At 44.4% G+C, this 15347-nt stretch overlaps 1 protein-coding gene across 4 annotated transcripts in view; it reads left to right on the top strand.

Moving 5' to 3' along the window:
* The window catches only part of NEDD9 (neural precursor cell expressed, developmentally down-regulated 9), a 140455-nt gene that overhangs the window by 78418 nt on the left and 46690 nt on the right, over window positions 1–15347 (top strand). The window contains exon 1 of one of the 4 annotated variants that reach the window (XM_039526143.1): window positions 14149–14316. The exons of the other annotated variants lie outside the window; for them this stretch is intronic. Coding sequence (XP_039382077.1) covers window positions 14305–14316 — 12 coding nt within the window. The 5' untranslated portion in view covers window positions 14149–14304. Of the gene's footprint in view, window positions 1–14148; window positions 14317–15347 lie in introns of those variants that run through there. 4 annotated transcript variants of the gene reach the window in all.

Below are 15347 nucleotides of genomic sequence, written 5' to 3'. Positions count from 1 at the left end.
CAAGTCCTGGTCCCAGTGAAGTCAATGGGAGTTTTGCCAGTAAGAAGAGGATTTGGCCTCCTCTCCCCCTCTTTGGCTACCATATCAATGCAGGTGTCCAGAGTTATGAATGGAAGCAGTAAAAAAAGAGAAGGAACAAAGTCCCCATATGTCGTCTTGTCCTGTATTGTTTACTGAGAGTCCTGTAAACAGGGCAATACATTGTTCTTTTCTCTAAAAATTATTAGACTTAACTCTTGTTAGAGTGAGAGCCAACCCCTTCCCCTCCCCCCCCAAAATAATCAGCCAGTCTCCTTTAAAGAATAATTATGGGAGCAAGAACATCAATAGATTTAGATGACAGCAAAGATATGCCTTTTTAAACAATCTTCATGGGAAGGGGGTTCATACTGAGACTGAACTGAGATTTTTAACAAACCATAAAAAATGTAAAGTCAAATAAACTGAAGCATCATCCTCTGCTATTATGGGATTAATCTAGCTCCCAATGAAATTAATGATAAGCTTTCCATTGACTTCAGGGGAACCTGGATCAGCCCATGAAGAGGAAGTAGCTGTCTTCCCATTATATGCCCTCCATCCAACTTTCCCCCAATAGAAACCAATCCTCCTGAAATTTCTCAAGCCACATCTCATTCCAAAGTAGAAATTTTATGGGAAGCTTGGGGAGAAAGCCAAAGGGGATTTTCATAGTTAGGGTATTTTTAAAAATTTCCCTTCTTCACTTTTTTTTTTTTAATTAACTTTTACTTGGACTCATCCACAAAATGAGCTGGCCTACGGACTCCACATGAGAGGGGCTGGCCTCGCTGAGAAGTGCCTTTTAGGGCTGTGAGGGGGGCTGCCTGGGAGGAATTATGAAGGTAATGAAGTTTGTTTACACTAAGGTAGGAAGGGGAAAATGTTAACTAGAGGCTCCTGAAAGCAGGGATACCAATTGTCCCCTCCACTTCCACCCACTGTCCACAACCCCCATAGCCGACTCATGAAAAACTTCTCCACTCCTTCCCAGGGACTTGCCAAGGTCTGCAGGAAAGAAACTTCCCTTTGCTGAGCCTCATGATAACCATCTCTGGGCAGCAGAACTACCATCCTGCAATCCTAATATGCCAAACCCATTTAAGCTTTAGATGCTCATTTAAAGGAACCTGGGAAATTTCTCAACAAGCATAACATTGCTATGGCATTCTGACTGAACTCCACTGAAACCCACACACACTCAACCTTTGGTCTTGTTTTAATAATTTTATTATTTGGGGAGAAGTGAATAGCATACACCACTTGTCTTATATCATTGATTAAAAGTATAGATTGGACCAAACTGCAACTCTGCATCTCCCCAAATTCTGGAGCAGATCTGATCAGGATCTGAACTTTTTGATAGTTAGGCTTATTTCTGTAATCAGTTAAACTAGGCTCCAGACTCTGACCATGCCTAAATCATGGGGTATTTCAGAGTAACGTGAATCTTATTCCTAACTACACATTTGGAGCCCCCTCTAATTAAAACTGCTGCGTGATGGAAGTGTTTGATCCTGAGCAACATCAGAGGGTTGTGCTTATTGTGCTTCATCCACACTAGCATGAGTTAGCAAGTTTTCTGCATTCTCATTAATCACATTATTTTCCTCAGCTTTTCTTCTGAAGAGTATTTTTTCCCCTTTTGGCACTAGCAGGCTGAATGGCATGCAATCCACGCTTCTGGAGGCAAGTCTCTTTTTTAATTCAGGTATTAAAGCTATTACTGCCAGCAGGAAAACAAAAGAGGGTATTCTACAGGCAGGATTGGTAAACTGCTTTGTTTGCTTCAGAAATGAATGAGTCTTTCAAAGTATCTTTGGAAGCAACAGGCTAGCGAGGGCTGCATCCTTGCATTCCATTCCTTCTCCAGTTTTCTCTACATACCATGGATTCTTCCTGCCCTCTCAATAACACTGGTTTGTGTTTCCAGAGGGACACTGGGAACATAGTCAGCCTCACAGCTACTTAGAACAAGAATTGCCTACAGTGATGACAGTTTCTTCAGTCCCTCTCCCCCAGCAGCAGCATTATATCAAACACTTTAGTTAGGGGATTGTAATTTGTCTTATCTTTCTTAATAAAGGCCCTTTTCTGAGTGCCCTTCAGTGCTCAGCTGTGGTGGCTACCACTGTGACAGAGAACCATTTCCTCCAAAATCTTTGGGAGATCTTACTGTCTTAAGTTTATATGCCCTTGTGGGCTGGGGATTGTATGCAATTCTATGGGGGAGGGTCACCACAGCTCCTCCAGAAGCCAAGAACTCCAGGAGCCCAGTGTGGGGTGATTAGGCAAATTCACTCAGGTTGTAGCACCTCCAGAGAGGAAGCTCACCTTTATTAGTTCCAACGGGATTCTCCAGAGACCAAAAGACAAAGAAAGGACTTTTGATTCAAAACTGACTCAGGGCCTCTTTTCTGACCAGCAAACAGACAGGACCATCTGTCCAAGAGGGAGCCCAATCCTTCCGAGGAAGGATTGGAAGGACTTTGGCCTACTAAGTCCCCAGAAGACTGATGGGTGACTCCTGTTAAGCTTTTAGCATGTGTGTAGTGTGGCAGAGCTCCAACCTTGTCCCTGTGGGTCCTGTGCTTCTAGGCAGTTTATGCTAGCCTCAGTGGCTCACTGCGATCCTCCACATAGCCCTTCTCTCTCTAGGGCCAGGGTTACAGTCTACTGAGCCCTTTTATCATAGGTCAGCAAGGAGGTTGGTGAGAGAACTCCCACAGTCTCTGTTGTCCCTGGGGGGCTTATTTCAGAACAGTTTAGCCTGCTGTCCTGACAGGGGCCTGTCTTCCCTTCCCAGGAGATGTTTCTGTAGTGGCAGGTTGCAAGGGAGAAACCTAGGCCCACCCTCTACTCTGGGATCCCACCCAGGGACCCTAATGGTAGCAGCTGTTGGCAGCCAACCTTTCACTCCCAGAGTTGCTATATTTCCCTGAGCCACTTCCCCACAGCTCTTCTGCTTCTCCCTTCTTCACCCTTACCAATGGCTTCATTAACCAGCCCTTCAGCCACACTTCCTCTTCTCTGGCTCTCCCCAGCCTGACTGGAGCGAGCCCTTTTATAGTATCAAAAGGGCCTTAATTAGAGTCAGGTGTTCACATTATCTTAATGGACTCACCTCACTCGTTGCAGGTTAATTGGAGTCAGGTGTTCTCATTAGTCTGGAGCAGCCTCTGCTCTGGTCAGTCAGGGAACAGAAAACTGCTAATCCAGTGGCCAGTATATCTGCCTTTGACTACTTTGTAGTACCCAACTGGCCTGGGTCTATCACAGTAGGTTCTTTCACTGTTTTGGGGTTTTCTCTGCCATGCTTTCATGTTAAGAATAAATGTGCTTGTTGATAAATAGCTGTTTCATGACTTGTGATTGCTGGCAATTATGCTGTTTGTAGCCTTCAAAGAGACAGTAAAACATAGATAGTGGCCTGTTTAGGCAGTCTGGTTTGCTGGAGATATCACAGAATAGGCAGGGAGCTGTGCTGTGGAAAAACCCTGGTCATGGGGAACAGAGACACAGAGAGGTGATATGTAAGAAGTGGGGAGCTAGAACACATGTCTGTGAGGGACTGCAGAGGGGTAATACAGGTGCAGTTGCCCTGAAGTGTGACAACTATCTTTTTCAATGAATTCCTCCTGCTGCTGCTATGAAACCCCTTACTGAAATGTGATCAAGTACACTATATGGTCTGAGGCATTGAAGCAGCTGCCCTGAATGGGTCTGAAAGAGCTATTTCATCCCATTCCAAACCTGCAAGCAACATGCAGCACTGGAGTGAAGGTAAATTTAATTCATTCCCATTTTATTTTCTCATTTTTCAGAGTGGGGAAGTGCCCCAGGTGCTCTACTGGTAAAGCCTCCACTGCTTTCCTCTCCTCTCTACATTCTTGTTACTCACATTCCTCTTTATAATGCTCCTGCCATTCTCATCCATACAATCTTTCTGGTTAAAGGAAAAAAATGACACTTCTCCCAGCACTTTGGCTTGTAAGGAGGTGCACAGAAGATAGGCAAACAGTATGACTGCATGTAGTGCCTGTCCCTGGGACCAGATCTAAACCCGGAAGATACTTGGAGAGAACTTGGACAGATATATACACACAAGCTTGCAAAACTGGGCTTGAAAGCTTGAGAGAAGAGCTGGAAGGTTATGAATAGAGATTTCTGGTCATTCCAATTCTGAACAGATACAACATTTCAGGTTCTCAAAGGATTCGCTTTGAGCTTGATTGGGGTGGTTCTAAGTAGAGGCTAGATAAGCAGTTGCCTGCCTGCAGGACCATATATTAAAAAGTCCCCACTGGACAGCATTCAGACAGTTTTGATCATCCAGTGACAGATCAGTCCTGATCAGCTTCTTCTAGGTTTGGAGATTCTGCTCACCTATTTACTTCTCCAAGAAGGTGCCACAATTTGGGTGTGGTGACGGTTTTTGGCTTTTAGAGATGGGTCAGATCTTTGTGCGCCAGCTGCAACAGCATCATTCATTCATCATTCATGCCCGTCACCCCAACCGGGGTATGGGCCGCCAACAACAGATCTCCATAGTCTTCTATCCTGGGCCATTCGCTCTAGCTGGTTCCAGGTATAGCCCATTTTTTTGCTATCAACCTGAAGGTCTCTTTTCCGCTTGCCTTGGGGGTTCCACTGCAGTGCCTGTCTGGTGATGTTGGTTGGCTGCTTGCGTAGTGTATGTCCTATCCAGCCCCACCTTCTCCTTCTAATTTCTTCCTCTGCTGGGAGTTGATGGGTCCTCTCCAAGAGGTGGATGTTACTGATGGTGTCTGGCCAGCGGATCTGGAGAATCCTTCTGAGGCAGCTATTAATGAAGGTCTGGATCTTCCTGGTGGTTGTTTTGGTTGTCCTCCAGGTTTCAGCTCCATACAGTAAGACTGATTTCACGTTGGAGTTGAACAGTCGAATCTTTATTGCCAAAGACAGCTCTCTGGAGCTCCAGATGTTCTTGAGCTGTAAGAAGGCTGCTCTTGCCTTACCAATCCTTACTTTGATGTCTGTGCCACCCTGCTGGTCGATGATGCTACCTAGGTAGGTGAAGGACTGCACTTCTTCCAGGGGGCTTCCATTCAGTGTGACTGGGTCGTTGCTGATGGAATTGATCCTAAGGATCTTGGTCTTGTCCTTGTGGATGTTGAGGCCAACCTGTGATGACGTGGGTCTTCTCTTGCATCTGCTGTTTACTGTGCGAAAGGAGTGCAAGGTCGCCGGCAAGTCCAGGTCATCAAGCTGGGTCCACAATGACCATTGATTCCATTCCTACGCTTGTAAGTGGATGTCTTCATAATCCAATCGATGACGAAGAAAGAGAAGTGGTGACAACAAGCATCCTTGTCTGACTGCACCTGGAAGCTGTTTGTGAGCTGCCCTCCATGGATCACTCTACAGTGTATGCCGTCTGAATTCTTGATCAGGTTGACCACCTTTGCTGGGATGCCATAGTGAGCTTCCAGAGGGTCTCTCGATCCACGCTATCGAATGCTTTCTCATAGTCAACAAAGTTGATGTACAACGAGGAGTTCCACTCCATAGACTGCTCGACTATGATGCGGGCGTTGCTATCTGGTCCGTGCATGATCTGTTCTGCCGAAACCTGCCTGTTCATCTCGTAGCTGTGGATCGACGGCATCCTTCATTCTCTCTAAGAGGACTCGGTTGAAGACCTTCCTGGCACCGACAGGAGTGTGATTCCTCTATAGTTGGCACAGTTGCTGAGGTCTCCTTTCTTGGGGATTCTGATGAGATATCCTCTTTCCAGTCAGCCGGAATCACTTCTTCTTCCCATATTTTCTCAAAGAGGGGTACAGCATTTCCACTGAGGCATCCAGGTCTGCTTTCAGGGCCTCTGCTGGTCCAGCCGCCTTCCTGTTCTTCATCATGGTGATGGCTTTTCTGATCTCGTCTCTGGTTGGTTTATCGCAATTGATTGGGAGGTCCTCATTGGCTGGGTCGATGTCTGGTGGATTTGGTGGTGCTGGTCTGTTCAGGAGTTCCTCAAAGTGTTCCGCCCATCTGTTCATCTGTAGTTCTATTCCTGTTATAGACTTTCCCTGCTTGTCTTTGAACTTTCCAGACAGTCGCCAGCTGTTTCATGTTACCGCTGTATGCTGCCTGCTCTGCTTCTGCTGCCAGTCCATCCACATAATCTCTCTTGTCCTTCCTAATATTCCTCTTCACTGCTCTGTGGAGCTTTTTGAGCTTTGGCCTTTGCTGCTCTAGTCCTGCTGTTGTTGACTGCTGCCTTCTTCTTCTTTCTGTCTTCTATCTTTGTCAAGGACTCTGCTGTGATCCACTCTTTCTGCTGGTGTTTCTTAATTCCAAGCACTTCCTGGCATGCTGACCTAAGTGTGTCTCTCACTTTCTGCCATCTGTTGAGTACACTGTCTTCCTCTTCCTCAGACCGATCCTGTAGTACTGAAAACTTATTCTTCAGCGTCAATCCAAAATCTTCCTTGGTCTGATGGTCCTTCAGAAGGCAGTTCTTCTTCAGCTTCAGCTTCAATCTGGCCACCACTAAGTGATGGTCGCTCCTCTTCTAACTCTAACGTCCTGCAAGGATCTTCTGAACTTCTTGCTAATGCAGACATGGTCAATCTGGTTTTCTGTCATGCCTGCTGGCGATACCCAGGTACTCTTGTGGATCCGCTTGTGGGAAAGATGCTGCCTCCTATGACCAGATTGTTAAGTGCACACAGATCCACATATCTATCTACATTAGCACTCATCTCTCGCAGATCATGGGTCCCCATGACTTTTTCGGATCCTGTGTTATCAGGTCCAATTTTGGCATTAAAGTCTCCCATAAGGATGGTAATGTCTTTGTCTGGGAGAGTCTCTAATATTTTCTGGAGTCTGTTGTAAAAGTAGTCTTTGTCCTCCTCTTCACTGTCATTGGTTGGAGCGTAGCACTGAACAACATTCATCTTAATCCTCTTCATTTTAGTTCTGAAGGATGCTGTGATGATCCTGGGACCATGTGCCTCCCAACCAATCAGTGCTCTCTGTGCCTGCTTGGACAACATCATCTTGTCTCGCTAATGCCTAGTAGGGTCAGGTTGTTGCTCCTCATCTCTGCTGCAACCTAGTTGAAGACCCTTCTTTTCCAGGCTAAAAGTCTCTGTTAACTCTATTGTTGGCGTTTCTGTAGCAAGCTGATTTTTACACCTGACTTGGGACAGGCAGATGGCCCCAAAGGACCTCTCTGGTGGAGTTTGCAACAGCACTTCTGTTGAAGCATCCCTGCAAGCAATGACAAGGATCCTGGGACACATTTTGGAACGTAAGGTCTGTTTCTGCTAAGTAACGTGCAGCAAGAAAGGAACTCCATTTGGAGGAGGAAATGACAGAGGCACTGGTCAGAATCAGCAAGAGAGCAATGTGAACAGTCACTAACTTCCATCTTTGACTACGGCATCCAGGCCCCCACAGCATGATCTAAATTTGGTTCTAAAAGGGAATGAAGATTCGGAGAGGGAAGTGCCTTTCATATTTTATCCAAATTGGTTCACCTGTCATTTAGACACCTTTCTTTAGGCCAGACTGTTGGTTTAGAGGTAGAACCATGCTGGAATGTTCCGGTTCCAACCTTCTTCCAAGATTCCTCAGGTTAACAGGGGCTGGGTTCATTCTGAAAGCATCAGAACTGGCCTTTGGGTGGGAGAGCACCTTCATGTTTCCATTGCCATTTGAAGCAGCACTGTCAAACTGAAGGGAGCTGCATTACCCCCATTTGAGCAGATGGAGGGTCACCAAGAAGGGTGTTCAGGGGTGGCTTGGGAAGTTAAATGAGGGAACCCTGGAGAACCTCTGCATAAAAAGCCCTTTGCTGAGAATTTGAGGGAGCAGCTTTTTTTGTGCTTTATTGTGAATGGATGTGGGATGTCAGTGAGATTATTTCATTTATTTTAGGAAACATACTGTTCCAAAACAAGACAAGTAAGCTAGAATTGTGGTAAAATGACAACAAATAAACCTCTAAATAGAAGAAAAAAAAATTGTCTCCAGCCGCTTAATATTCCTCCTTATTTGATCTTTGCATATAAACTTGGCATCTACAGGAAACCACTGCCTATAACTCCTTCTAGCAAGACAGGTCTTCATTGCTAATTCATGACATGAATTGTTTATCTGTCTGTTCAGTACTAAAGATGAGTGGAAAAAATTCCCACAATTGGCCAAAATGGGGAACAATTACCTTTTTTGTGTGCTTTGCTGAAACACAGACGACTTGGTGAGTTTCCCTCAAATGTTTTGCTTTTTTGGGTGAAAATTAAGTCATTGTCATAGTTCCTTTTTCACTTTGTGGGAGGAGGCATGAAAAAGGAACCTCTCAGCAGCCTCTCTGTCCGATAGAGGAGAGGGAAATGTAGGGGGCTGCCCAGGCCAGAGGTATATTTTTGTTATTTCCCTCATGAAAACAGTAACAAATTTGCCCAGAGGATCAAATTCCACCATTTTGATGGTGGATGGAACTATCTTATAGTGAAGTAATTCCATTCCCCAGATAACTCCACTGAGGACTACTCCTGCAGTTCTCATGCCAAAGGAAATGTGGTCTGCATAGGGGCTACAAGATCAGGCCCTGTATGTGGACATTCATTCACTATAGTCAGAACTGTAATTTGCACACTGAAATGCAGTTGCACTATATCCATGTTCATTTTTAAGCCAAATCCTTAGACCCACTAATAAAATTGTAAGGGGTGCAGATGTTACTTACTGCTGCATAATGCTGTCTGATGGACAGCATAGGTGCTGGAACTAGGGGTGCTGCTGCATCCCCTGGTTTGAAGTGGTTTCCACTATATGCAGAGTTTATAGTTTGTTTCAATAGCTCTCAGCACCCCCACTCTAAAAATTGTTCCAGCACCCCTGATGGACAGTCAAGCTTTGTGCAGAAGAAGGGTAGCTCAGTGCGGCTACAGTGACATCAGTCTCCCAAAGGGCCCTCCGCAGGCACTGGTTTCTCTCTAGCTTCCCCACGGCAAAAGGGTCACAAGGATCTGGAGACCCCTAGCATTTTTTTTAAAGTTACCTTTGAAGGGAGAGTATCTGTCTCCTGTTCTTCTCCCACCAATTGTCATAGGGTTGTTCTTTGCTGATGTGCTTCAATAGGTCCTGCCCTCTTCCTGGCTGATGTATCTGTTTCACAGCTGTTTTCCAGAGATCCTTGTTGTGGACCACGTAGCCCATTCAATCTAACCTCCTTGGCTGACACTCATCTGTTCTAGCTCTGGCACTGAAGGGGATCTTGCTCCTCTGATACCATTCTTCACTAAATACCTGACTACCAGATTTGGCATTCAAGAAGAGAGTGAGGAGGATGCAGACACAGATGAAGTCATAGGGCTCATTCTCCACTCCACTGGCAGCGTAGCGTCATGACAACAAAGTAGAGAATCAGGCCCGTTGACTGTGCTCTGGAGGAAGATTTAATGGTCACTTTCCATAAGTTGCCCTCCTAAGAATTTGAACAGGGTTCTATAAATATAAATCCAGGCCACACAGCACAAGTTGGCTCTGTACTACAGAGCCTGGTAAAGCCAGGATTTCGTCTCATAAGCATGTTATGCTGTATAATTTAGCTGATCTGCCAAGACAACAGTCTCAAAACTTTCCAAAACTATGCCTGTAATACAATATTAGGCAATAAAGACATTGCAATCTATGAGGTCATTAAGAAAAGCTAAGTAGCTGTACTAACCACAAATATACCCTTTATACAGTTAGGTCTAATTTTTCAGCAATGTGTCAGGATTACAGGATCACATTTACAAATGCCCCTTTCAAGTTGTATCTAATTTCTGACATTCATGGTGTGTTGGGGAAACTCACCCTATTGCAGATTGTGCTGGGAGTGTTGCATTAAGAAGGAGCATTTCACCCTTGGGGAAATTAAAAGCCACCTCAAAGCAAACCTGAGATGGTAAATGGAGTAGGCCAGAGCGAGGAAGGGCATGTCTGAAAACACAGAGCAATAAGATACTAATTTGCTTTAATGGAGGTGTAGCAGAGAGAGTTTTTGATCTAGCTTTCCTTTACAATATTAGTTTATGTATGTATTTCTTCAATTATTTTTTTTTAAAACAATTACAAGCTCTCTTTCAGGATTGTTGGCCACTTGGACTTTGAGGTTTGACACCCCAAAATTTAATCCCAGCAGAGTCCATACAAGCTTTTAATATACACTATGCAGAGTAACAAACTGCTTCCTTGAATGTTTTTTGCCTTTGACAAAAAGTTTTCATTAATATGCATGTAGGGAACACATATTAACAGTGGACAGGGCATTTTAAATAAATCAAAAGAAAAATCTTAAAACACAAGGCAGGTTGTCAGATCCTTATGCCTGTGTTTAGTTTTCACTGTTGCAAAGCACTCTGAACATGAAAAACACTAGTTACATGCTGCTAAGCATTATTATTGCTGTATCAACAGAGAAACAGATGCATTGTGGGTTTAAGTTTAGGAAAAGCCAGTAACATAGTTCTATGCATCTGAAGTACTTATCTTGCCCTGCCTGGGTATCTCACAATCTAATGTATTTATTCTCATAACACCCCTATGAGAGAGGGAAGATTATTATACCCATGTTGTAGATGAGAAAACTGAGTAACAGAGAGGTGTGTCCAAGGTCACACAAGGAGTCTGTGGTGGAATAGGAAATTGAACCTGGGACTCCCAAATCCCAGATTAATTCCCTGACCTCTAGATTATCCTTCCTCCTTTAGGAGGGTAGCCCAGAAGGAACTGTTTATATCCTCTCACAAAAGCCTCAGGGAGTCAAGCAGAAAGATCAGAGGAGGTCAGGCCCGAAAAAGAGACTCAGACTTTCACTACAATTACAGTCAATTCATACAGCTCTATGGGATACATTTAATCATCCGAATATTTTTCAAATGGTCCTTGGCTATTTGCTTTCTCTGATTTATGTGGACACAGAAAACAATTTTAGTTATCCTCTTGAGGCTATTCTAAGTATTTTTGATGTTCTTCTAATCATTAGGAATAATTCCATCTAACATCCATAGTAATGTCACATTTGTTAACTGTTGAACATTTTAGTATTTGGTAAATTCACAAGGAATAACTGTTCTATGTATAAACTAATTCATATGATTTCTCTGAAAACTTGCAGTGAAAAAACAAACCAACAAAACCAGAAGTCCAAACAATAGCAATGTTAAGTGTCAGAGTATTACACTGTGAGCACAATTATAATGCAACATGGTACGCTTCTAAAGCATCTTTATCAACACACACAGCAGAAACTCACTAGTCCTCATTCATGATTGCTACACCCATTGTGGATTACTGAATTTTGTGAATTATAGTCTGATTCCTGCAATTGCGCTGATATGAAGTCTAATTGCAGGATCCGAGCCTTCATGAGTAAGCAAATTGGGAAACAAATGTCAAAGTTATTGTATCAAAGACATAAATTACCTTAACAAAATGAAGTATACTTTTAATTATCTGTAACAATACTTCACTGTATATGCAAGTATAGGATCATAGAAATATACAATATTATATTTTCTATACATAATGAAAGCTTAATAATGAGACCTTGCTAGTGGCTTAGCCACATGAAAATTAGTGAGGTTCTATCACACTGTAGAAATCTTTATAGTTTGGCAATAGAAGACACTTTCTTACTCTGGAAGCAGTCTGAGTTCATCTATGACCTAGAACTTCTGGCTTAGATCCAAATTAGTCAGAAGAAGAAAAAAAATTAATTTCCAGGTTATCTAGTCTAGCTGGAGTTCTTCCCACTTAAAGATTGCTAGTGTGTGGACTGGATTCATCAAGGTCTGATTAGAAGTCTGGAGGCCTCATTCATAGAATCAGGGTTAGAAGGTACTTAGGAAGTCATCTAGTCCAACCCCCTGGCTCAGAGCCAGGGCGGCTCTAGGCACCAGTGCTCCAAGCGCGTGCCTGGGGCGGCAAGCCACGGGGGGCGCTCTGCCGGTCACCGCTAGGGCGGCAGGCAGGGTGCCTTTGGCAGCTTGCCTGCGGAGGGTCCACTGGTCCCACGGCTTCGGTGGACCTCCCGTGCTTGGGGCGGCAAATTGTCTAGAGCCACCCCTGCTCAGAGCAAGACCAATTCCCAGACAGATTTTTGCCTCAGATCCCTAAATGGTCTCCTCAAGGATTGAACGCACATTGAATCCTTGGGTTTAGCAGGCCAATGCTCAAACCACTGAGCTATCACAAAGATAAAGCATAGCACTATCAATTCACATTTTCTTCACTTCTCTTTCCTGCCTCCAGTGCTTAATTTGTGTCAGGGCCAGGGCCGGCTCCAGGCACCAGCAAAACAAGCAAGTGCTTGGGGTGGCACATCTCTAGGGGCAGCATTCTGGCGCCGGCCATCATAGGTGCCGACTCTGGGGCATGGGGAAAAAGTGCCCCCGCTGCCCCAGCTCCGCTTCTCCCGCTTCTCTCCCAGGCTTGCTGCGTGTGAAACAGCTGTTTCGCGTAGCAAGGCTAGGATGGAGGGAGGGAGAAACTGAGCAGCGGGTGCTCAGGGGAGGCAGTGGTGGTGGAGCAGAGGTGAGCTGGAACGGGGAGCAGTTCCTCTACCCCACATTACTTCCTGCGCCCCACCACCCTAGCTCACCTCCGCTCCACCTGCTCCCCTGAACGCGCTGCTGGCTCCACTTCTCCCCTCTCCCTCACCTGAGAGGGAGGGGGGAGAAGTGGAGCAGCAGCGCACCCGGGGGTGCAGGCAGAGCGGAGGTGAGCTAGGGCGGGAGGTCACGGGGGGGCCCCCAGGAAGCAATGGGGGGGGAAATGCGGCACGCCCAGGGGAGGAGGTGGGGCTGGGGATTTGGGGAAGGGGTGGAGTTGGGGCAGGGCCAGGGGCAGTGGGGCACAAAAAAAGGGGGGATGGCCAAATTTATTTTTTGCTTGGGACGGCAAAAATCCTAGAGCCGACCCTGGTCAGGGCTGAGCCCCGGCCCCCTAGGTTTGGCAGGTCATCGCCCTGGTACCCCTGGGTTTGCCGCCTCAGTTATGAAAGTAAAAAAAACCTGCTTGAGCCATGTCACCTAATTGCTTGAGCCCTAGCACCTCTTTCCCTCCAAAGTAAGCACTGCCTGTCCCCAAGTAATCACAAAGGAATTGCTACCAAACCATGCTGATTTTACAAGGGTCACAGTTTAAACCAGGCATAGAGAGCATTAAAGCCAGCTTGGCCTCCAGTGTCTAATCAATATGTAAATAACAATCCTTTCCCATGCTAAGTGAACACTTGGCATTTTGATTCAAGAGATAATGATTGGACTGTTAACAGACCATCTCACTAAGCAGGAAGACAGGAATGAAAAACCTCACTGTTCAAAAAACAAAGATACAAATGTGCGCACCAAGAGAATTAGCACTGGAAGAAGGACTACAAGGAAAATGTAATAGGCAGCATTAGAGAGCTCAAATTTAACATAAAGTATTAATCTAAACCAACGGTGGCTGCCAGATATCATATGTATTTTATTCTGTCTGTAAACACGGCGCACATTTTGATCATCATTAGAATAGTGTAAGTGCAGAATACATTTCTGAGAAAGTTTTAGTGCTTGATCTCTGTCATGTCAGAAAGAATATTTTAGGGGCTTGCTTCAGTCTGACAGTCGGAGCACTTTGAACCTTGAATAGAACAAAAACACAACAGCGACCAAAAGAGATATCAGCAGGGGTGGTGAGTAAAGAGAGTACTGTAGACAGAAAGGCTTTTGTTCCCATGGTCGATTTCATGTGGAGATTGTGAGGTGAACGGCTTTGAAATGAAACTGGTTTATGAAGGAGTTGCTAGGTCACAGGAAACAGGACTGTCGGAACTTGTTTTGTGAGTTGATTTCTTAAAAAATGAAGCTAATCTTTAAAAGATTTCACCCTCAATCTCTCTCTCACGCCCCCTCCCCTTTCGTAGTAAGTTATAGTAAGTGATCTTTGTTAGAAGGGGAGTTTCAAAAGTTTGGGAGGGGGCGGGATCCATGTTACCTTGTCCCAGCAATTCTGCCCTTTTAGCCAATAGTAGGAAGCTATGCAAATGAGTTGAGTAGCCTGCCTCCAACAATCCCAACATGAGCTCAGAGACACTGAACATTTAGCAGTACCGAGAACTCTCAACTTAGACTGGCAAACCAACTGCAATTCTGGGACTATTTTCATTTTCGTTCAATAAGATATTAAATGGGTGGAAAAATACGTGCGATCTCAATGTATGTTGTCTAGTTTCACAAGACTATTCCATATAACCCTGCAAATATGAAGTATAAGGTAAGGAAGTCGCTTCTTTGAAGGGTTTTTTATTATTATTATTGTTAAAAATATGTGGGGCGGGAGCCATTTACATCTTTAAGTCCAAAGGGATTCTGAGTGACAGCTCCATTCCAGTGCACTACATCTGGGAGAGGGACTGGATGAGCGGGTGTATCCCATATCGAGATTCGATGGATGTCGAGTACTTCGCTTGAAATATCCCAAGTTCTGTCTAGTTTTTAAGACTGTGTCAGACTGTCCCTAGGCAAGCTCGCAGCTGATTTCCTGCAACTGCTACGGATATAGTAGTAGCTCAAAGGAGGTGGGAAAGCAGAGCTTCAGACTCACTTATTTTTGGATTCATCCTAAGGCAGTTTTTAAACTCTCTTCTCTCTCTTCTGCTGTGAATGACTTTGCCCTGTGTGTTTCAAGCAGACCTTACAAAATTTCTACGCATTTTTTGAAATCGTTAATATTGAGGCTCTAATGTGGATAAATTGTGGATTTGTTGCTCTTTTCTGAAAATATAAGGCGTTTTTAGCAGAAAGCCTGGTACACATAAGCTGAGTAGTACATGTATTAGGTTACAGTTCTGTTGAACCCTTGTAAAAAATCTTCTTGCGTTCATCCCTGGCAAAACATTAACTAGTACTTTATGAGAAAACGGTCACTTTAACCTTTTGTCAGCAGGTACATACTGTATTAATGTATAATCAAGAAAAGGAGTTAGCTAGCCAGGAAAAAAAATCTTATGCTGAATGAGACATGGTAGGAGTCTGCATGAATTTCTTGACCAAATTCTGCTCCCCCATATTCCAGTGTAAAATCTGAATGAATTGACTGCATTGAAGTCAATGGAAGTTACTCCAGATTCACGATGGTGCAAATGAGTGCAGAATTAGGTCCCTTAAATGGAAAATAAGTGATTTTTTAATCTTGTTTGATTTCAAAGGAGAATGTGCTTTCCTGTAACTTTTTTGATGCAAGTACAGTACTATACATATCTGTACAAGGTACTTAAATCTCCCCTCATTTACACCAGCATAATT

Source organism: Mauremys reevesii, linkage group 2 (genome assembly GCF_016161935.1).
Source record: "Mauremys reevesii isolate NIE-2019 linkage group 2, ASM1616193v1, whole genome shotgun sequence".
NCBI classification, from domain to species: Eukaryota; Metazoa; Chordata; order Testudines; family Geoemydidae; genus Mauremys; species Mauremys reevesii.
This window is presented reverse-complemented; position numbering and strand designations above follow the sequence as displayed.